The sequence below is a fragment of the Pristiophorus japonicus genome, chromosome 5, assembly GCF_044704955.1.
Source record: "Pristiophorus japonicus isolate sPriJap1 chromosome 5, sPriJap1.hap1, whole genome shotgun sequence".
Taxonomy (NCBI): Eukaryota; Metazoa; Chordata; class Chondrichthyes; family Pristiophoridae; genus Pristiophorus; species Pristiophorus japonicus.
Window position 1 is genome coordinate 215,646,907 of NC_091981.1, and position 22,323 is coordinate 215,669,229.

The following is a 22,323-nucleotide window of genomic DNA, read 5'->3' on the forward strand; positions in this document are numbered from 1 at the left end:
GCATTCCCTTTACTTTATATTGCCCCTCCCCATTCTTCCAATCAAAATGTATAATTTCACACTTCTCTGCGTTAAATTTCATCTGTCATGTGTCTGCCCATTTCACCAGTCTGTATGTCCTCCTGAAGTCTGTTGCTATCTTCCAGTTGCTATCTTTTCAACTGAAAACTTTGAAATTATGCCCTGTATACCCAAGTCTGGGTCATTAATATATATCAAGAGAATGGTCCTAATACCGACCTGTGGGGAACATCACTATATACCTTACTCCAATCTGAAAAGCCCTTCACCAGTAATCTTTGCTTTCTGTCCCTTAGCCAATTTCGGATCTATGTTGCCACTGTCCCCTTAATCTCACGGGCTTTAAATTTGCTTCTAAGCATATTATGTGGTACTTTGTCAAACTAATAGATTAAAATCAATGCATCTGATCTTCTTTCCATTCAAAAGTCCTATGTCAACTGTGCTAATGAGCTTTACAATGTTAACTGTGTCCACATCTAGTGACATCTGTCCTGTCCCGCTTTTAGTAAGATTTTCTTATTTGACAATCTATGACACCAGACTACTTTAAGAACCGGTTTAGGTGAAGTTCCCGGTTCTATTGGGCAACACTGTGGAAGCACTGAAATGTCCGTCTAGGAATCCTGCTGTGTAAGGTGAATATCAAGGAAAATGCTCCCTTTTTATACATTTTAGAAATATAAATTTTCAAAACATCCAATCCTTTTTCTCATGGGCTATATTGAGCCACTGCTATCCGCCCCATCCTGCATCACCTGCCTCCATTTCACCCTCCTCAAGCCTCCAAGCCAGGACTAAATTTTGTCATGCTCAAGCCTACCCAGGTAATGGACCTGAAATTCCGGCCTCCCCAGGTCCGTACGGAGTGTGCACAGACCCGGCGAAGTCCTGCAAAAGCCAGTTTTCGGCGCGCGATGCACATGCCAAACACTGGCTTTTCCGATCTGTCAAGTTCTGGCTTGACAGATCCAACGCATCTTGGGGAGGACATTCGCACAGGCAAGTTTGCACTATTTGCCGATCTCTTGCCCAGTGAATGTCCTTAAAGCTCTTGCGCCTGGTAAAAGCAGGCGCATAGCCTACTTTTTACCAAGGCAAGAGTTTTAAAATATATAAAAAACAAAAATAAAATTTAAAAACACATTTTTGTAAAAAACCCTGCTCACTAAGGCAAATTTATTTTAAAACCTAATCACAAAACTTAAAAAATCAGAATATATACTTTTTCTAACACATTTATTAACTTTAATTTAAATATGTGGGATGTTTTTTCTATTTTTTTTTTATTTGTGTTTAGGTGTTGTGTGGGGGGGCGGGGGGGCGTTCTCATTCATAATGAGACCTCTTACTTAGAGTTCCCATTATTATGATTGAGAAAATACTACCTTGATTTAGGCCCACGTGACTCCAGCTCCAGCTCTACGTCGGTTCAGACGTGCACGCGCTCCGATGCTCATGCAGAAGAGGCCTAAAACCGCAATTGTTGGTGGGCGTCCGAGCAAAAGGTAAGTGCGCATCTTTTCTCTTCTTTTCAGGCGACTGCCCGCAGGAAGCCCAGAACCAGGATTTCAGAGGCAATGTTTGCCCCTCGATTTAGATCTCATCTATTAATGTTTTGGCTAACTGGGAGAATCTGCATCAATTGCACCTGTAAACTTTTCTGCAGCTGTTATAGGCCTTGGATACGGCATCAGCACTTGTAAAGCCTGGCCTTCTCAAAGAGGGAAATTGGAGTGTATGTCACGATCGGTCCCCCTGACCCCCATTCCAGGTTGAAAAGAGAAAGCAGCAGAGGAAATCAAGGCAACTCCCCTTTTTAAGGAGGAAATGTAGGACAAAAACAAGGCAACACTCCCTCCTATCCCATGAGAAAAAAATTGGACAGAGAAATTACAAGACAAATCACTCCTTTGGTGAAAAGAAAAACTGGGATAGATAAGATAGAAGCCAACTCTCCCCTACCCCTCCTAGAAGAAAATGTGCTATACAGATAGAAAGCTACTCCCTCCTACCTCAAATGAGAAGAACGGGCTAGAAAGCTGGAGCACCAACCCTCCACACCCTTTGCCCTCCCTCTCCTCCATAGCTTCCCTGCTGTTCTTAACCCCACTTTCACAGTTCCCCTTCCCCCTCTTCCTTCCCCTTCCACTCCTGTTCCCTTCCCACATCCTCTTCCTCGTGGTTTAATTATCCCCCCACCTTTCAACTGAATACTGCACTTGGGGTCTTGACTTCACACATGAAATTTCACAGGAGATTGACTACTGAGAGAAAAACGAGAGATGTAAAAGCAACAGAAGACCAACGATACAGGGACAAATCGTAAAAAGGTATGAAGAATACAATAAAGATGTGCAGAATTCATAAGTACACATACTTTTCTCCAAATGATGATAAAGCATCTAGGTACAGTATTATTTAAGAGTATCTCCTCTTTGTACACAATGGCCCGTAATTTGCGGTCAGCGGCGAAACAAAGGCATTTGCGGCTGGCCCCGAAGTAAGCTTCTCATAAAGATCTCACGATCTCTGTGGCGAGAAGTTCGGCTTTTCCGACGTTCAGTTGAGATCAGTGTAAGTTAATGGGGAATCCCTAACGCGAGTTGCGGTGACGTCAACAAGCTGTCTAAGAAGCCAATCACAATGCAGAATTCTCACAGACCGGGAACGAGGAAGTGAATGAACTCCTTTCATTCTAACTTTTAAAAAAATGTTAGAGAGCAAAACATGGGGAACAGGTAAATCTGAAATAATGAACAAACTTTAAAAAAAAAAAGAATTTTTGAAAAAGAGTTTCTTAAAAATTGTATTTTTCATATTAAAATGGATAAATTTGACACTACTCAAAATAATAATCAGTTTTCAGTGCCATAAACGTTTGTTTAGCAATCAATACTCTGTTAAAATCACACAAGGAGATATTAGGAAAAGTGTCCAAAAGTTTGGTCAAAGAGGTAGGTTTTAAGGAGTGCCTTAAACATAGAAACATAGAAAATAGGTGCAGGAATAGGCCATTTGTCCCTTCGAGCCTGCACCACCATTCAATAAGAACATGACTGATCATTCACCTCAGTATCCCTTTCCTGCTTTTTCTCCATACCGCTTGATCCCTTTAGCTGCAAGGGGCATATCTAACTCCCTCTTGAATATATCTAATGAACTGGCATCAGCAACTCTCTGCGGTAGGGAATTATACAGGTTAACAACTCTCTGAGTGAAGAAGTTTCTCCTCATCTCAGTCCTAAATGGCTTACCCTTATCCTTAAGACTGTGACCCCTGGTTCTGGACTTCCTCAACATCGGGAACATTCTTCCTGCATCTAACCTGTCCAGTCCCGTCAGAATTTTGTATGTTTCTATGAGATCCCCTCTCATTCTTCTAAACTCTAGTGAATAGTCGATCCAGTCTCTCCTCATATGTCAGTCCTGCCATCCCGGAAATCAGTCTGGTGAACCTTCACTGCACTCCCTCAATAGCAAGAATGTCCTTCCTCAGATTAGGAGACCAAAACTGAACACAATATTTCAGGTAGGCCTCACCAAGGCCCTGTACAACTGCAGTACCCTGCTACTATACTCAAATCCCGTAGCTATGAAGGCCAACATGCCATTTGCTTTCTTCACCCCTGCTGTACTTACATGCCAACTTTCAATGACTGATGTACCATGACACCCAGGTCTCGTTGCACCTCCCCTTTTCCTAATCTGCCACCATTCAGATAATATTCTGCCTTCAAGTTTTTGCCACCAAAGTGGATAACCTCACATTTATCCACATTATACTGCACCTGCCATGCATTTGCCCACTCACCTAACCTGTCCAAGTCACCCTGCAGCCTCTTAGCCTCCTCCTCACAGCTCACACCGCCACCCAGCTTAGTGTCATCTGCAAACTTGGAGATATTACACTCAATTCCTTCATCAAAATCATTGATGTATATTGTAAATAGCTGGGGTCCCAGCACTGAGCCCTGCAGCACCCCACTAGTCACTGCCTGCCATTCGGAAAAGGACCCGTTTATCCCGACTCTCTGCTTCCTGTCTGCCTTAAAGGGGGAAGAGAGACAGGTAGCAAGGTGGAGAAGTTTAAAAAGGGAATTTCAGAGCTTAGGGCATTGGCAGCTGAAGGCACGACCACCAATGATGGAGCGATGAAAACCGGGGATGCACAAGAAGTCAAAATTGGAGGAGCGAAGCGATCTCGGAGGGTACAAATCTTAGAATGCTAAGACAGATAATCCTTGTTAAGAATAGTTATCGCCTGCTGTAGATGTAACAAAAAGGTTCAACTACTTAAATAAAATTCTTGGGTAAAATCTGATATTTTCTCCTCAATAATCAAAATTCCAATAATGAGCACTGACCAGTCTTGAGCTATTAATCACTGCTTTGACAGCATCATATTCTTCCCTCAGTGTATTCATTTGTGTTGTGTGGTCCCTTATCAAGGCTTCTATTTCAGCAGAATATCTTGCCTCCAGATTGGTCATTTCAACAGCATGGAGCTCTCGCAGTTGATCAATTTTTTCAGAGCATTGACTTTTTATTTTTATAACTTCCTCGGTAGAACAAATATATGAAGATTGAAAATTAGTTTGCTCTTCTGCATTTTTACAAGTGGTCAGTGTAGCCTCAACCATATCAGCAATCAACATTTCAGTTTGAACTGCTGCGTCAACCAGAGTTTTTATTGGTCTTTCTTTGGTCAAAGTATTTTTTGGTTTTTCAGTAATATCCAAGTTTTTGCACTTCAGAGGAGTTTGTTTGACTTGTTCAAAATGGGCAAGTTTCTCTTCTGCTTTGCAGAAGGCTTCCTTTGCAGTGTGGAGTTTTTCCTGAAGATTTATTATGGTTAGTTCTTTTGCCTAAATAAAAGGAACACAATTCAGTTTTTTAACAAACAGTTTTGGTTTTCACACTGTAGGGTAGATTTCCTAAGCATTCACCTATATCATGATAATTGACCAGCCTTAAGGACACATTATCTGATTTGCACTTGTGGTGGCCAATTCCTCGTCATTGATGAGGACCTGGGAATATCTATTTTTAAATGCACAAGTATAATAGTTATTGTTTATATTTGCCACCTTAATTGCTAGAATTGATACAATAAAGAAGCTTAATTTTTAATTATGAGCGCACTTTTAAAAAGATCTCGTAACAATTATCAGCTATTAACGTATTTTTATTAAGCTAGGCTGATAGTCCTTTCCCTCAAAAATACTGTATCCTTAAATGTCAAATTAACCATGGATACTTGCATTACCATACAAGTTATAATAATTACAATGCGATAGCTACTCTATATGCATGACAGTATGGGAGAGAGTACGGGAGAGAGATGAAGCGAGCGAGTGATAGAGGGGAAGAGCGAGGCAGATAGAGAGTGGGAGAGCGAGACAGAGAGGAAGAGGGCGAGAGAGAAAGAACGAACGAGAGGGGAAAGAGAATTTGAGAGGAAGAAAGAGTCTCCGTTATTTATGTAGGCAAACTACACAACCTGTTTGTACAGCAGCAAACTGTTTCCCCAAAGAAATGCTAGTTTTCAGCCTGTACCTGCAAGTCTTCTTGGAGTTTCTCAGTCTGCTCTCTATAACTATTTAATTCTTCTTTGGTGACCGCAGCTTCAGCTTTGACCTGCTCAAGTTCTGAAACCAGGTCAGTTACGTAGGTGGCACCCTGTCGAACAGGAGTTTCAAGGCATAAAACTTTGTTTTCACCAATCTGCAAAGCCAAATTATGAAGAGATTTTTCAGAACTGTTACATGAAAACAACAAAGAGTTGTGATTGTAAAGATTACCTACACCAGAAAGTTAACTATGAAACAAAACCTAACATTATGCAACTGTAGCCTATAAATTTCATGTCTTTCGCTTGATGGGTTTTCATCAAGCCATGAAGAAAATATTCATGTCGCTTATCAGATAATAGTAAATTGGTGAGCACTGTTCTGCTTTGATTCTTTTGTCTAAAAATTGTTAGAGTTAAAGCTGCACTATATAGTTAGAATTAACAGCTGGATTATACTTACAATTAAGGATTCTGAAATCCGTATCCCACTGTCTTGTTCTTCTGTTGATTTTCTCTTTTCTAACATGAGATGCAACTCAATTAACTTTTTTTCTTTTTCAATAGCTTCTTGCTGAGTTGTTGACAGTACTTTCCTTTCAAGCTCAAGTTCCTTTTGGAGATCTATGAACTGCTGTTGCACCTCAGTTAGCTGCTCTCTTAACAGGATTACTTCTTTTGTTTGGTGTTCAATATTCAAAATTTCTTGATTTTGTGGAATTATTGGATCGGTATCTTTTGATCCTACTGGGCATGTCTGTGTTTTTCCTCCTTCTTGTACATGTACCACCAAAGGTGTTTCGTCCTTTTTAGCAGGAACATTTTCTCTTTCTTTAATTTGACTCCTTTGTTGTTCAACACAGATCCTTATTTGCTGTTGTACTGCCTTTAACTGCGCCTGGCTCACTAGAACTGTTGCTACTTTCACCCTGAGAGCCTCTTCTAGAGCGAGAATTTGCTTTTCATGCACTCTAGCTTCAGTTTGGGTCTGTTCCTTTAGGCTTTGTATTTGAAGGTGACATGAGTCTAATTCTTTCTCTTTCTTTTCAATAGCTGCCTGTAGCTCCTGCATTCTGAATCCCACATTACTAATGGAGCCTTGGGCACTTTCCACAAATACATCCTTTATCTCTTCTGGGGTCTTTATCAATTCTAAGCCCCGAGTTTGCAACATTCTGTTTTGTTCTTCAAGTTTCTGCTTTGTGAGTATCACTTCTTCATTCTGCTTATCCATTTGCTGCTGCAGCAGCTCTTTTTCTACCATTATCATATCAAGTTGAAGTTTCAAATTCTCTGCATCTTCAGAAGGAACTAATTCCAATGGCATTACTTTTGTTAGTTCCTGCTGCAGTTTTTCTATTACTTCATTCAACTGTTCAACTTCTTCCACATTATGCTTTTTGAGACGTTCTTGATCACTTTTAAGCCAATCTATTTGAGCTTCCAGTTCCCCGATCTGTTCATTCTTTTTCACAGTGATCTGAAACATGAAAAAGACTAAATAATTACATTGAGTATCCAGGGTTATATAAAATGTATGGTTTCCACAGATTAGTTTTTCTTGTGACTCAAACTTTCATCCAATTTAATAACTATGGAGCCCATTACTTCTAGCTCCCTTTTCTTTTCTCGACCATTGGGGCCCTTCTCTTCTACCTCCTCTCCTCCCCGTCACACAACCATGCCGCCTTTCATTTCTTCCTCTTTGGTAATTTGCACCAGCCTCCCAATCCATCACCACTTCTCTGCATTCCTATTTTCTTGCCACCGTCTCAGTCTTGATTTTCCCCTTGGATATACTCACAGCCAACCTCTGTGCCTCTCTTAACATTCTCTAAATGGCTCTTTTAGGCATCCATTTCTGCCTTCTTGCAAGCAGCTACCCCAACTGTCCAATCCTAAACCTCTCCCCCCATATAAATTCTCTTATTCGTATTCATGGCCACCCCCTTCAACCTTGCTATCATCGTGGCCTCTCTACTCCCATGGTCTTGATCCCAGTAAAAGCCAAATGTGGCCATTTCCTTGAATGCCTCACCACCCACACCTCCCTACCTCATTCTAACCCCAATTCCTTTTGAGTCTGCCTCTAGAAAAAACAGATCCCAAGTGACTTCCAACTACACTTCCAAACTACCAACTGCCTAGCTTTTGGCTCTCTATTTGCCACAATACATCTGCAACTGTCGATCTGCTGAACCACTCCCTCTCCTCCACCTTTGATGCCCTTGTTCTTAATAAAACTTTCACTGTCCCCCATCTTGGTCATTTCTGGTATGGTCCCCATCTTCACAATCTCAGGTCCAAGGGTTCAGACACTTGTGCACAACTGGTTTAGTTATACATCAATAGATCTGGCTGGACCACATCAAGTACCATCAGCCAAAACTCCTCTGCAAAACTGCCCACTATTCCACAATTATGGATTCCAAAAATAAATCCTGGCTTCTTTTCTCCACTACCAATCATCTCCTTAAAAGTTGCTCCCACCACACTCACCTCCAACAAATGTGAAGAATGCATGGAGTTCTTTGCCACCAAGATTTAGACTATCTGCTTAGCTGCCTCTGCTGCTTCGCCTTGTCCGCAAGCCAAATCTCCCTCCTGGCTTCCACTGCCCAATGCTGATCCCGTGTCTTTCTCTAGCTTCTCTCCAATCTCCCTTATGCCTTCTCTGAGCTCATCTTGTCCATTAGACTCATCCCCTGCACCCTTGACACCAATCACACTAAACTGACCACCCTGCTTTCCTGCCTGGCCCACATGGTAGCTGACATTGTAACTGGTTCCCTTTCCTCAGGTACTATCCCCTTCCCTTTCAAAAACACCATCATCATCCTTCTCCTCAAAAAACCTACTCTCAACCCCCATCTCCTTGGAAACTACTTGCCCAGCCTCCAAAATCCATTAACATTTTGTCGTCAACCAAATCTATGTCCAGCTTTCCTGCAACTCCATGTCTGAATCTCTCCACACAGGGCCCCCCACAGCACTGAATTGTCCCAAGTCAAAGTCACAAATAATATCCTGACCATGATCCATTGATGCACCTCTCAGCAGCCTTTGATATGGTTGGCCACACCATCCTCCAACACCCCTCCTCCGGTATCCAGCTTGATGGGAGCTGCCCTCGCTTGGTTCCACTATTAGCTATTCAATCAGCCAGAGATCTGCAACAACGGCGTCTCTTCTGCCACTGCAATGTTACCTCTTGAGAACCCCCAAGAATTTTAGCTATTTTCCCGTTTCATCGATATGTTGCCCTTTGATGGAATCATCTGAAGACACGGGGTTAGTTTCCACACATATGCCGACGACAGCTAGCTCTCCTCTCCACTACCTCCTTCAACTCCTCCACTGCCTCCGTGCTGTCAGATCACTTGTCTGCCAGCCAAGACGAGTTTCCTCCCAGTTAAATATTGAGAAGACTGATGTCATCGTCTTCCAACCTCATTACAACTCCATACCCTTGCCACCGATTCCGTCTTCCCTGGCCAGTGTCTCAGGTTGACTGTTCACAATCTCGGCGTCCTAATTGACCCAAAACTAAGCTTCTGACCCTATATATTCTGCATCACAAGGACAGCCTATTTCCACTCTCATAATATCACCCACCTCCACCCCATCAGTTGCTCAAACATTCATTCACGTTTGTCACCTCAAGACTCGACTATTACGATGGTCTTCTGGACGGTCTCCCATCCTCCACATCCTGTAATCTTATCTAAAAATCTGCTGTTTGTATCTTATACTGCAGAGTCCTGTTCACTCATATTCCTGCCCTTGCTGACTTACATTGGTTCCCCCTCCTCGTAAGATGCCAATTTAATATTCTCAACTGCATTGTCTTTCCCCTGCCTATCTCTGTATCTTCCTACAGCCATCCCAGAACTCTATATTCCTTTGACTCTGGCTTCTTGTAAACCCCACTTCCTTCACCCCAGCCTGGCAGTTGTGACCTCAGCTCTGGAATTCCCTCCTTAAAACCCTAACATTTGCACATGTACTGATGACATGGATTTCTGTAATACTATTTTCTAATTGTAACCATCATTTGTGTCACTCCCCTTTAGGAAACAAGAGAAAATGCTACAAACCATGCCAGTGCTGTGTATGCAGAACTAAATCTTTTAGGGCTCAAAAGAGGTACAAGATTGAAGGAAATCTTACCAGTTGCTAAGATTCAATTTAAAATCTACAAATTTATTGGTTCAGAGGGCCATGGGGAGCAGGAAATAGGAAAATTACTAAAACGTGAAAATGAAGATCCTTACATATCTGTTTATATTTTGTATATATTGTAGAAATAGCTCATAAATGTAGAGATCATTTGTTTGATTTTACTGACCTTATTGTCAGAAGTGATTTCGAGCTGGTGTTGCAACTTTATAATTTGTTCATTGAGTTTTTCTATTTCTTGATCTCTTTCCTTCAGGGTTTGAGACAAGTTCCCAATAGATGAGCGTTGATTATCAGATGATTCACTGGAATCAAGCACAGAAGCTTGCAAGCTTTCCACCTCATTCTATCGAGTGAAGGAGAGAGCATAGTTTAAAAACACCAGTGGTTAAGGATAAAAGGTGCTTTATTTCTTTTCATCTTAAAAGCAACTTCAACAGAGAATTACAACACCTATACAAACTACACTGAGCTCAAGAACCACATCATTCAATGTCAGAACATATATGCTAAAGAACAAACTTCTACTTTTCTAACAGAAACAAAAATCAAAAATGTACTTCCACCCCTTCCAAATAAAAGTAAGTCCTTTATAATAAACATCAACGACAATACCATTAAAATATGAGATGTAATTCCAGCCAACTGAGCAAAGTTAGGCAACTGCTTGGAAAGGGCAGTAAATAGCAGATATGCTTGCCCAGGGCAGTTCTTCAGGAATTTTTTGATACAATCAATGAGAGCAATCCTATGAGAGACTATGTTTGCAGGAGTCTTTTTTTATTATTAGCTCTGGGATATGGGTGCCGCTGGCATGGTCAGCATTTATTGCTCACCCCCAATTGCCCTTGAGAAGGTGGTGGTGGTGGGTCACCTTCTTGAACCACTGCAGTCCTTGTGGCGAAAGTAATCCCAGAGTGCTGTTAAGGATGGAGTTCCAGGATTCTGACCCAGTGACGATGAAAGAACGGTGATATATTTCCCGGTTAGGATAGTGTGTAACTTGGAGGGCAACTTGTAGGTGATGGTGCTCCCATGCGCCTGCTGCCGTTGTCCTTCTAGGTGGTAGAGGTCGCAGGCTTGGGAGGTGCTGCCGAAAAAGTCGCGACAAATTGCTGCAGTGCATCTTGTAGATGGTACATATTGTAGCTACGGTGCGCCAGTGGTGGAGGAAGTGAATGCTGAAGGTGATGGATGGGGTGCCAATTCAGCAGGCTGCTTTGTGCTGGATATCGAACTTCTTGAGTGTTGTTGGAGCTGCACTTATCCAGGCAAGTGGAAATCATTCCATCACACTCCTGACTTGTGTCTTATAGATGGTGGAAAGGTTTTGGGGAGTCAGGAGGTGAGACACTCGCCACAGAATACCCAGCCTCTGACCCGCTCTTGTTGCCACAGTATGTGTGTGGCTGGTCCAGTTAAGTTTCTGGTCAATGGTGACCCACAGGATTTTGATGGTGGGGGATTAGGCGATGGTAATGCCATTGAATATAAAGGGTAGCTGGCAAAACTCTCACCTTTTGGAGATGGTCATTGCCTGGCCCTAATGTGTCGCGAATGTAACATGCCATTTATCAGCCTAAGCCTGAATATATTCCAGGTCTTGCTTCATGTGGGCATGGACTGCTTCATTTTCTGAATCGTCGAGAATGAAACTGAACACTGTTCAATCATCAGCAAACTTCCCTACTTCTGACCTTATGATGGAGGGAAGGTCATTGATGAAGCAGCTGAAGATGGTTGGGCCTAGGACACTGCCCTGAGGAACTCCTGCAGCTGGGATGATTGACTGCCAACAACCATCTTTCCTTTGTGCTAGGTATGACTCCAGCCAGTAGAGCGTTCCCCCCCCTCCCCCGATTCCCATTGACTTCAATTGTACTAAGGCTCCCTGATGCCAGACTCAGTCAAATGCTGCCTTGATATCACTCTCACCTCACCCCTGGAATTCAGCTGTTTTGTCCATGTTTAGACCAAGGTTGTAATGAGGTCTGGAGCCGAGTGGTCCTGGCGGAATCCAAACTGAGCATCGGTGAGCAGGTTATTGCTGAGTAAGTGCCGCTTGATAGCTCTGTCGGCAACACCTTTCATCACTTTGCTAATGATTGAGAGTAGACTGATGGGACGTTAATTGGCCGGATTGAATTTGTTCTGCTTTTTGTGGACAGGACATACCTGGACAGTTTTCCATATTGTTGGGTAGATGCCAGTGTTGTAGCTGTACTGGAACAACTTGGCTAGAGGTGCAGCTAGTTCTGGAGCACAAGTCTTCAGCACGACAGCCAGGATGTTGGTCGGGACCCATAGCCGTTGCTACGTCCAATGTGCTCAGCCGCTTCCGGATATCACGTGCAGTGAATCAAATTGGCTGAAGACTGGCTTCTGTGATGGTGGGGACCTCAGGAGGACCCCGATATGAATCATCCACTCCGCACTTCTGGCTGAAGATGGTTTTAAACACTTCAGCCTTGTCTTTTGCACTCATGTGCTGGGCTCCACCATCATTGATGATGGGGATATTCATGGACTCCTCTTCTCCATTTAGTTGTTTAATTGTCCACCACCATTCATGACTGGATGTGGCAGGACTGCAGCGCTTTGATCTGATCCGTTGATTGTGGGATCGCTTAGCTCTGTTAATAGCATGCTGCTTAGCATACATGTAGTCCTGTCTTGCAGCTTCCCCAGGTTGGTACCTCATTTTTAGGTATGCCTGGTGCTGCTCCTGGCATGCTCTTCTGCACTCCTCATTGAACCAGGGTTGGTTCCTGGCTTGATGCTAATGGTAGAGTGAGGGATATGCCAGGCATAGAGGTTACAGATTGTGGTGAAATACAATTCTGCTACTGCTGATGGCCCATAGCACCTCACAGATGCCCAGTTTTGAGCTGCTAGATCTGTTCTGAATCTATCCCATTTAGCACAGTGGTAGTGCCACACAACACGATGTAAGTTGTCTTCAATGTGAAGATGGGACTTCGTCTCCACAATGACTGTGCAGAGATCATTGCAACCAATGCTGTCAATGGACAGATGCATCTGCGACAGGTGGATTGGTGAGGACAAGGTCAAGTAGGTTTTTCCCCTCATGGTGGCTCTCTTACCCCCTGCTGCAGGCCCTATTTGGCAGCTATGTTCTTCAGGACTTGGCCAGCTCGGTCAGCAGTGGTGCTACCGACCCACTCTTGGTGATGGACATTGAAGTCCCCCACCCAGAGTTTATTCTAATACAAGGTGTTGCTGGTTGATACCGGACATAGTGATGGACTTTAGTACTTTTATCTATTAAGGATCTACTGGTTTCACCAAAACCAAAGTCATAATGCCTACCTGACTTAGAGCTAGAAGAATACTTCTTTGTGAGGATGACAGTAAAGGCCACTTTGATCTTGGGAAAACAAATCTTTGTCCTCCTAATCATCAGGTGAGACGGATGCATCAAATACCTCTTGCTAAGTTACAAGCAAGTTTCACATATCTGATTGGTGAATATTAGTTCAAGAAAATATGCTGTATTTTAAATTCAAAGGCTTCACTTCAGATAAGTAGATAATCTATCCCACTTGTCCAACATATATTTTGCGAAGAAATCAGTCATTAATATTAAATAATTATCACATTGTTTTTGTATGCTAAAGACATTGGGCTAGACTTTCCATTATGGTCGCTATTGCCCAAAAATGGGCGATATTTCCGGCCTTAGTGCTTTTTTTATTTTTCAGGATCGCTGGAATATCGCCCATTTAAAAAACCGCTAGTTTCACTTTTTTCATTTGGGTGATAGCCTTAGCGATGTGAAATGGGCCTTAGCGATGTATTCAGTCGTGCAAGGCTGGCGTCCATAGCAACGGCCATTCTGCGCATGTGCGTGTTTTTTTCAGCCAAAGAACTTTTCCCACAGGAGTTGACAGAACAGGGGAACTGGTCCCCATCAATAACTTTATAGAACCTTTCTTTTATTCTAGCCCCTGTTGCTTTATAAAATAAAATCTATCAGCCAACTGAGGTGAACTCCATTTCCTTTCTCATGGGATGACATACTACTGGTTCTGCTTCTACTTGTACTGTGGACCAGAGGGGGGAAAATCCATGATTTATTAACCCTGACATTACAGCAATCTAACTTTTCTCATTTTATTCTCCCATCTCTAGTCTGCAGCATGTGATTAGTGATCAATACTGGTTGAGAAATTACAGGCCACATCACATAAATCGCTATAAATGCCCTTAATTTGTCTTCAAGAAATACATGTGATTAGATGATTGACAAGAGTCAAAAAGGCCCTTAAAATCATTCACAAATTGATTCTCCTGACAGCCTTTTACTACAGATTCTCCCCGTAATGCTGAGTAGTTGCAGCTTTTCTTCAGCGTATTTTTGGGCCAGCGATCATTTGGGCGAAATGCCAAAAGTAGCGCTCGGCGATAATCTGGGCCATAATCGGGCGCTAGTTTCCATTTTTAGCACTATTCTCAGCCTTGCATGAGGATGACATCATATTTTTTTAAATAAAGGTAGGCCGGGCGATGCAGCTCATTTAGTGCCAAAAGTTAGACAGGCGATAAATGGGCTATAATCGGGCGCTAGTTTCCACTTTTCAGCGAACATGGGCGATAGCTTGCATCTCAGCTCTACATCGCTAAGGCCCATTTCACGATGAGGTGCCGAAAGTCTAGCCATTATATAAATGCAAATTGTTGTTGGTGATTGATAACTTTATTTTGCAGGGACAATAGCTCCACTGGCAGCTGAATTTTTTTTATAGCCAATTTGTTCTTTAGCCCAGAAGACCTGGGGGCACCTTAGGCAGAGTGACTGTGGTCCGTTCTGTCTACCAGCAGAAAGATTAGGGTAGACACGACTGAAGCGTCCATTGAAGGAGGAATGTAGCTGCTCAGCCACACAAATGATCCCATCCCCAAGATTTGGGGTGGGTCTCCCAATTGCAGACTTGAGTAGCAGGGAGCTGTTCCATTTCACTTTTGTGATTGGAGCATGCCCTCATAAATTTGTTTTTCTAACAATGACATATTACTGCTACAAGCATACACTTATTGTAGAACAAAGGTACTTCTACATGTACTTTATACTAAAAGTAATTAATATTTTCAGATATCAATATAAAACCAGCAATTCTTCAATATGAAAGACACAAGTCTTATAAAACAATCCATAGAAACCATGATAGTAATCAAACAACTGCAACAACTTGCACTTGTACAGTGTCTTAACATTGTGCAAGTTTCCGAGGACATAGGCAAGGACAGGGATGATAAGTAAACGAGACATAGTATTGGATAAGATGCATGTGGCAACGGTAAACAAATGTTTCGATTCACTTCAAATGCTTGAGCTGTGAACATGATTTATAAAACCTGCATTTATTCAGCAGTCTCGCACTTCTTTAGAGCACTGCTGTAATAACGTAAGAAATAGGAGGAGTAAGCCATGCGGCCCCTCGAGCCTGCTCTGCCATTCAATAAGATCATGGCTGATCATTGCCCTCAACTTTCCCGCCCGATCTCCATATCCCTTGATTCACCAAAGTCCAAAAATCTATCTATCTCAGCCTTGAATATACTCAGACTCAGCATCCACAGCCTCCTGGAGAATTCCAAAGATTCACAACCCTCTGAGTGAAGAAATTCCTCTTCATCTCAGTCTTAAAAGGCCTACCACTTATCCTAAGACTGTGACCCCCTAGTTCTGGACACTCCATCCAGGTGAAAAAAACCTCTCAGCATCTACCCTGTCAATTCCCTTCAGAATCTTGTATGTTTCAATGAGATCACCTCTCATTCTTCTAAACTCCAGAGTGTATAGGCCCATTCTACACAATCTCTCATCATAGGACAGTCCTCTCATCCCAGAAATCAATCTAGTGAACCTTTGTTGCACGGGCTCCAAGGCAAGTATATCCTTCCTTAGATAAGGAGACCAAAACATAGAAACATAGAAAATAGGTGCAAGAGTAGGCCATTCAGCCCTTCGAGCCTGCACCACCATTCAATACGATCATGGCTGATCATTCACCTCAGTACCCCTTTCCTGCTTTCTCTCCATACCCCTTGATCCCTTTAGCCGCAAGGGCCATATCTAACTCCCTCTTGAATATATCCAATGAACTGGCATCAACAACTCTCTGCAGTAGAGAATTCCACAGGTTAACAACTCTATGAATGAAGAAGTTTCTCCTCATCTCAGTCCTAAATGACTTAACCCATATCCTTAGACTGTGTCCCCTGGTTCTGGACTTCCCCAACATCGGGAACATTCTTCCTGCATCTAACCTGTCCAGTCCCGTCAGAATTTTATATGTTTCTATGAGATCCCCTCTCATCTTTCAAAACTCCAGTGAATACAGGCCCAGTTAATCCAGTCTCTCCTCATGTCAGTCCTGCCATCCCGGGAATCAGTCTGGTGAACGAACCTTCGCTGCACTCCCTCAACAGCAAGGACGTCCTTCCTCAGATTAGGAGACCAAAACTGAACACCATATTCCAGGTGAGGCCTCACCAAGGCCCTGTACAACTGCAGTACCCTGCTCCTATACTCAAATCCCCTAGCTATGAAGGCCAACATGCCATTTGCCTTCTTCACTGCCTGCTGTACCTGCATGCCAACTTTCAATGACTGATGTACCATGACACCCAAGTCTCGTTGCACCTCCCCTTTTCCTAATCTGCCGCCATTCAGATACTATTCTACCTTCGTGTTTTTGCCACCTCAGGGATAACCTCACATTTATCCCCATTATACTGCACCTGCCATGCATTTGCCCACTCACCTAACCTCTCCAAGTCACCCTGCTGCCTCTTAGCATTCTCCTCACAGCTCACACCGCCATCCAGCTTAGTGTCATCTGCAAACTTGGAGATATTACAGTCAATTCCTTCATCTAAATCATTGATGTATATTGTAAATAGCTGGGGTCCCAGCACTGAGCCCTGCGGCACCCCACTAGTCACTGCCTGCCAGCCATTCTGAAAAGGACCCGTTTATTCCGACTCTCTGCTTCGTGTCTGCCAACCAGTTCTCTATCCACGTCAGTACATTACCCCTTTGACTTTGCACATCAATCTCTTGTGCGGGACCTTGTCAAAAGCCTTTTGAAGGTCCAAATACACCACATCCACTGGTTCTCCCTTGTCCACTCTGCTAGTTACGTCCTCAAAAAATTGCAGAAGATTCGTGAAGCATGATTTCCCTTTCATAAATCCATGCTGCCTTGGACCGATCCTGTCACTGCTTTCCAAATGCGCTGCTATTTCATCTGTAATAATCGATTCAAACATTTTCCCCACTACTGATGTCAAGCTAACTGGGCTATAATTCCCCGTTTTCACTCTCCCTCATTTTTTAAAAAGTGGTGTTACATTACCTATCCTCCAGTCCATAGAAACTGATCCAGAGTCGATAGACTGTTGGAAAATGATCACCAATGCATCCACTATTTCTAGGGCCGCTTCCTTAAGTACTCTGGGATGCAGACTATCAGGCCCCGGGGATTTATCGGCCTTCAATCCCATCAATTTCCCTAACACAATTTCCTGACTAAAAGATTTCCTTCAGTTCCTCCTTCTCACTATATACCCTCTGTCCCCTAGTATTTCAGGAAGGTTATTTGTGTCTTACTTCGTGAAGACAGAACCAAAGTATTTGTTCAACTGGTCTGCCATTTCTTTGTTCCCCATTAGAAATTCACCTGAATCTGACTGCAAGGGACCTATGTTTGTCTTCACTAATCTTTTTCTCTTCACATGTCTATAGAAGATTTTGCAGTCAGTTTTTATGTTCCCAGCAAGCTTCCTCTCGTACTCTATTTTCCCCCCTCCTAATTAAACTCTTTGTCCTCCTCTGCTGAATTCTAAATTTCTCCCAGTCCTCAGCTTTGCTGCTTTTTTTTGGCCAATTTATATGCTTCTTTCTTGGATTTAACACCATCCTTAATTTCCCTTGTTAGCCACAGTTGAGCCACCTTCCCCGTTTTATTTTTACTCCAGACAGGAATGTACAATTGTTGAAGTTCATCCATGTGATCTTTAAATGTCTGCCATTGCCTATCCACTGTCAACCCTTTAAGTATCATTCGCCAGTCTATTCTAGCCAATTCACATCTCATACCATCGAAGTTAATTTTCCTTAAGTTCAAGATCCTAGTCTCTGAATTAACTGTGTCACTCTCCATCTTAATAAAGAATTCTACCATATTATGGTCACTCTTCTCCAAGAGGCCTCGCACAACAAGATTGCTAATTAGTCCTTTCTCATTACACATCACCCAGTCTAGGATGGCCAGCTCTCTAGTTGGTTCCTCGACATATTGGTCTAGAAAACCATCCCTAATAAACTCCAGGAAATCCTCTTCCACCGCATTGCTACCAGTTTGATTACCCCAATCTATATGTAGATTAAAGTCACCCATGATAACTGCTGTAGCTTTATTGCACGCGTCCCTAATTTCTTGTTTGATGCTGACCCCAACCTCACTACTACTGTTTGGTGGTCTGTACACAACTCCCGCTAGTTGTTTCTGCCCTTTGATATTCCGCAGCTCCACCCATACAGATTCCACATCATCCAAGCTAATGTCCTTCCTTTCTATTGCATTAATGTCCTCTTTAACCACAACGCTACCCCACCTTCTTTTCTATTCTGTCTATCCTTCCTGAATGTTGAGTACCCCTGGATGTTGAGTTCACAGCCTTGGTCACCCTGGAGTCATGTCTCCGTGATGCCAATTATATCATATTCGTTAATTGCTGCCTGCGCAGTTAATTTGTCCACCTTATTACGAATACTCCTCACATTGAGGCACAGACCCTTGAGGCTCATCTTTTTAACACACTTTGCCCCTTTAGAATTTTGCTGTAATGTGGCCCTTTTTGATTTTTGCCTTGGTTTTCTCTGCCCTCCACTTTTACTTTTCTTCTTTCGCTTCTGCCCCCATTCTACTTCCCACTGTCTCCCTGCATAGGCTCCCATCCCCCTGCCATATTAGTTTAACCCCTCCCTAACAGCACCAGCAAACACTCCCCCTAGGACATTGGTTCCGGTCCTGCTCAGGTGCAGACCGCCCAGTTTGTACTGGTCTCATCTCCCCCAGAACCGGTTCCAATGTCCCAGAAATTTGAATCCCTCCCTTTTGCACCACTCCTCAAGCCATGTATTCATCGGAGCTATCCTGCAATCCTGCTCTGACTAGCACGTGGCACTGGTAGCAATCCTGAGATTACTACCTTTGAGGTCCTACTTTTTAATTTAACTCCTAGCTCCCTTAATTCAACTTGTAGGACCTCATCCCGTTTTTTTTTAAACCTATATCGTTGGTACCTATATGCACCACGACAAATGGCTGTTCACCCTCCCCCTGCAAAATGTCCTGCAGCCGCTCCGAGACATCCTTGACCCTTGCACCAGGGAGGCAACATACCATCCTGGAGTTTCGATTTCGGCCGCAGAAACGTCTATCTATTCCCCTTACAATCGAATCCCCTATCACTATAGCTCTCCCACTCTTTTTCCTGCCCTCTTGTGCAGCCGAATGGCTGCTGCTGCCCTCCCCTGATGAGTCATCCCCCCCAACAGTACCCAAAATGGTGTATCTGTTTTGGAGGGGGATGAGCGCAGGGGACCCCTGCACTACCTTCCTTCCACTGCTCTTCCTCTTGGTCACCCAATCCTCATCTGAGTAACCTTTACCTGCAGTATGACAACTCACTAAACGTGCTATTCACGGCATTCTCAGCATCGCGGATGCTCCAGAGTGAATCCACCCGCAGCTCCAGTGCCACAATGCGATCTGTCAGGTGCTGCAGCAGGATCCACTTCCTGCACATGTAGTCCTCCAGGTGTGGTCTCACCAAAGCTCTGTATATTATAGTCCAACCCCTTGTAATATGCCATTTGCCTTCCTAATTGCTTGCTGTACCTGCATGCTAGCTTTCTGTGTTTCTTGCACGAGGGCACCCAAATCTCTCTGAACACTAACATTTAAAAGTTTCTGACCATTTAAAAAAAATTGTTTTTCTTTTCTTCCCACCACAGAATATTTTTTCAATGGTGAGAAATTTTCTCAGATAAGTTTGAAACTGGGTTGAAATATCGCAGCAATGGAGCGATTACCATATTCAAATTGCTAACCTGCCTCTCCCGAGGGCATTATGCACACCAGCCCAACACACCCAAGTTAAAGATGGAAGTCGGCGCATTGAAGCCAGCTTCCTGACAAGCTTAACTTTTTTAGCCAATTTAACACCCCCACCCCGCTCCCGCAATCTGCACCTAAACCTATGCGCTGCTCCATATTAACTCGGTAGCCGAAAATTCCCCGAGTGAAAAGGACTCACTGCCCACACACCGCCGGTTGCACTCCGCTCGGCACACTGCCGAGAAAAAGGTAATGAAAATCATGCACATTCCGTCCCAGCGGTACGCAATGACATACCATCGAGAAATGGGCGGACTATCGGTTTCGACCAATTTCGGCCCCAGAGTTCCCTAGTTTTAGTTACCCCTATGAGTGGAAATATCCTATCTGTATCCACCTTGTCGAGCCCCCTCATTACCTTATGTGTTTCGATAAGATCACCTCTCATTCTTCTGAACTCCAATGAGTATAGGCCCAACTTACTCAACCTTTCATAAGTCAACCCCCTCATCTCCTGAATCAACCTAGTGAACCTTCTCTGAACAACCTCCAATGCAAGTATATCCTTCCTTAAATACGGAGACCAAAATTGTACGCAGTTTGGTTATCTTTAAGTGGATAAACTTCACTTACTTCAGAAATAATCTTCTGTATTCCACATCATTGTGCAATGAGACAAAGCCAATTGTGCAATGAAACATGAAACTCAAATAATGGGCCAAAATTTGCAATTGGAGGCATACCTCCGGAATACACCTCCGACCCAGAAGAAAATCCAAAAGTACCTGGTGTCTCCAGAGCTTTGGGTTCTGGGTCTGCAGTGTCCCTGGGATCATGTGGGCCAGGCCAAGCAGTTAGAAAGGGGGATTCCTTATAAGCTTATGGGAATTGCATTTGTAAATGGAATCCCCATAAGCTTGAGAAATTCCCAAATAAAACGCACTTCTAATTAAAATAAATATTCCCGTGTTCAATATTAATTAAAAGTCCCTTTATAAGCATTTAAAATAAAAATGTAATTTTTTGAAAAAATAATAAAACATTTTATTCCAGCCCAAAATTTACATGAACTAATTTTAAATGTTTTTGTATGTTTTTAATAATTAAAAAAAATGTAATTTAACATTTATTTTAATTCTTATGCTGGTAAAAGCATACCTTATGCCTGCTTTTACCAGACGTAAGGGTTTCGAGGGCATTCACTGGGCAGTAGTTGTTCCAATTGAGTGCCAGTGAAAGTGTTTTGGGGGCACATGGGGACGATCTACGACAGAGAAACTTGACAGATCGCAAGTACCTTTTTTTGCGCATGTGCATTGCATATGGAAACCCGGAACTTGCTAGGCCCTTCTGAAGATTTACAATGGCATACTAGTGATTCGCCCTGCAAAATCAGGACATTAAATTTATGCAAATAAAAAGGAAAATGGAAAAACCTGCAAATGCTGGAAATCTGAAATAAAACAGGAAATGTTGGAAATATACAACAGGTCAGTCAACAATAACTTGTGTTTATATAGTGCCTTTAATATAGAGGAATCTTCTAAGGCACTTCAGAGGCATAAGGAAAAATGACACCATGGCAAAGAAACAGAAATTAGGAAGGTAACGTAAAGCTTAGAGGTGGGCTTTAAAGGAGGAGAGAGATGGAGAGGTTTAGTGTGGTAATTCCAGAGAATGAGGCCCAGATGACAATGGGGGAGGGAGAATGGGGGATGTACAAGAGGCCAGAGTCAGAAAATGGAGAGTTTTGGAGTAATGGAGGCTAGAGTTAAGGTGAGATGAGACCACAAGGGATTTAAACACTAGCATGAGAGTTTTAAATTTGAGACATTGGGGGACAAGGATCCAAGATAGGTCAACAAGGGCAGAGGTGCTCCAGAATAAGATAGAGTAGCAGCATTTTGGATGAGCTGAATCTTGTATAGGGAGAAGAAATCAACGGAGTAAATCAAGTCTGGATGTGACAAAGGAATTCTTTAAGGTAACAGTGGAAAATTAGCTTAGGCCGGGGTGGAGATGAGTGATGTTAAGAGTTGGAAGGAGGTAGTCTTTGTGATGGAGAGGATACGGGGCTGGCAACTCTGCTGAGGTTGAACAGGACACAACATTTGTTTCGACCTGAGATTTAGGCCAGGTACGGGTTGATAGTGAGTGTACGGAATTTTTGTCAGGGTCCGAAGGCAATAGGTCTGGTCTTCTCAAAGTTAAGGGTCATTTAATATTGCCATTTGACAGCACAGAGGCAGCTGAAGGGTCGAGGGTGGTGAATAAGTAGAGCTGGGAGTAATCAGCATACATGTGGAAGCTGACCCCACATCTGTAGATGATGGCACAAGAGGCAACATGTAGATAAGAAATGAAAGAGGGTAATGGATGGATCCTTGGGGGACTAGTGAG

General features: G+C 43.1%; 1 protein-coding gene across 1 annotated transcript in view; it reads right to left on the minus strand.

The window, feature by feature from the left end:
* Positions 1–22,323, minus strand: part of akap9 (A kinase (PRKA) anchor protein 9) — a 353,045-nt gene that overhangs the window by 105,924 nt on the left and 224,798 nt on the right. Inside the window, exons 30-33 of the mRNA XM_070880224.1 lie at positions 9,942–10,118; positions 6,057–7,073; positions 5,581–5,748; positions 4,389–4,889 (exon numbers count right to left, since the gene is read on the minus strand). Of these exons, the coding sequence (XP_070736325.1) occupies positions 4,389–4,889; positions 5,581–5,748; positions 6,057–7,073; positions 9,942–10,118 (1,863 nt within the window). The remainder of the gene's footprint in view (positions 1–4,388; positions 4,890–5,580; positions 5,749–6,056; positions 7,074–9,941; positions 10,119–22,323) is intronic.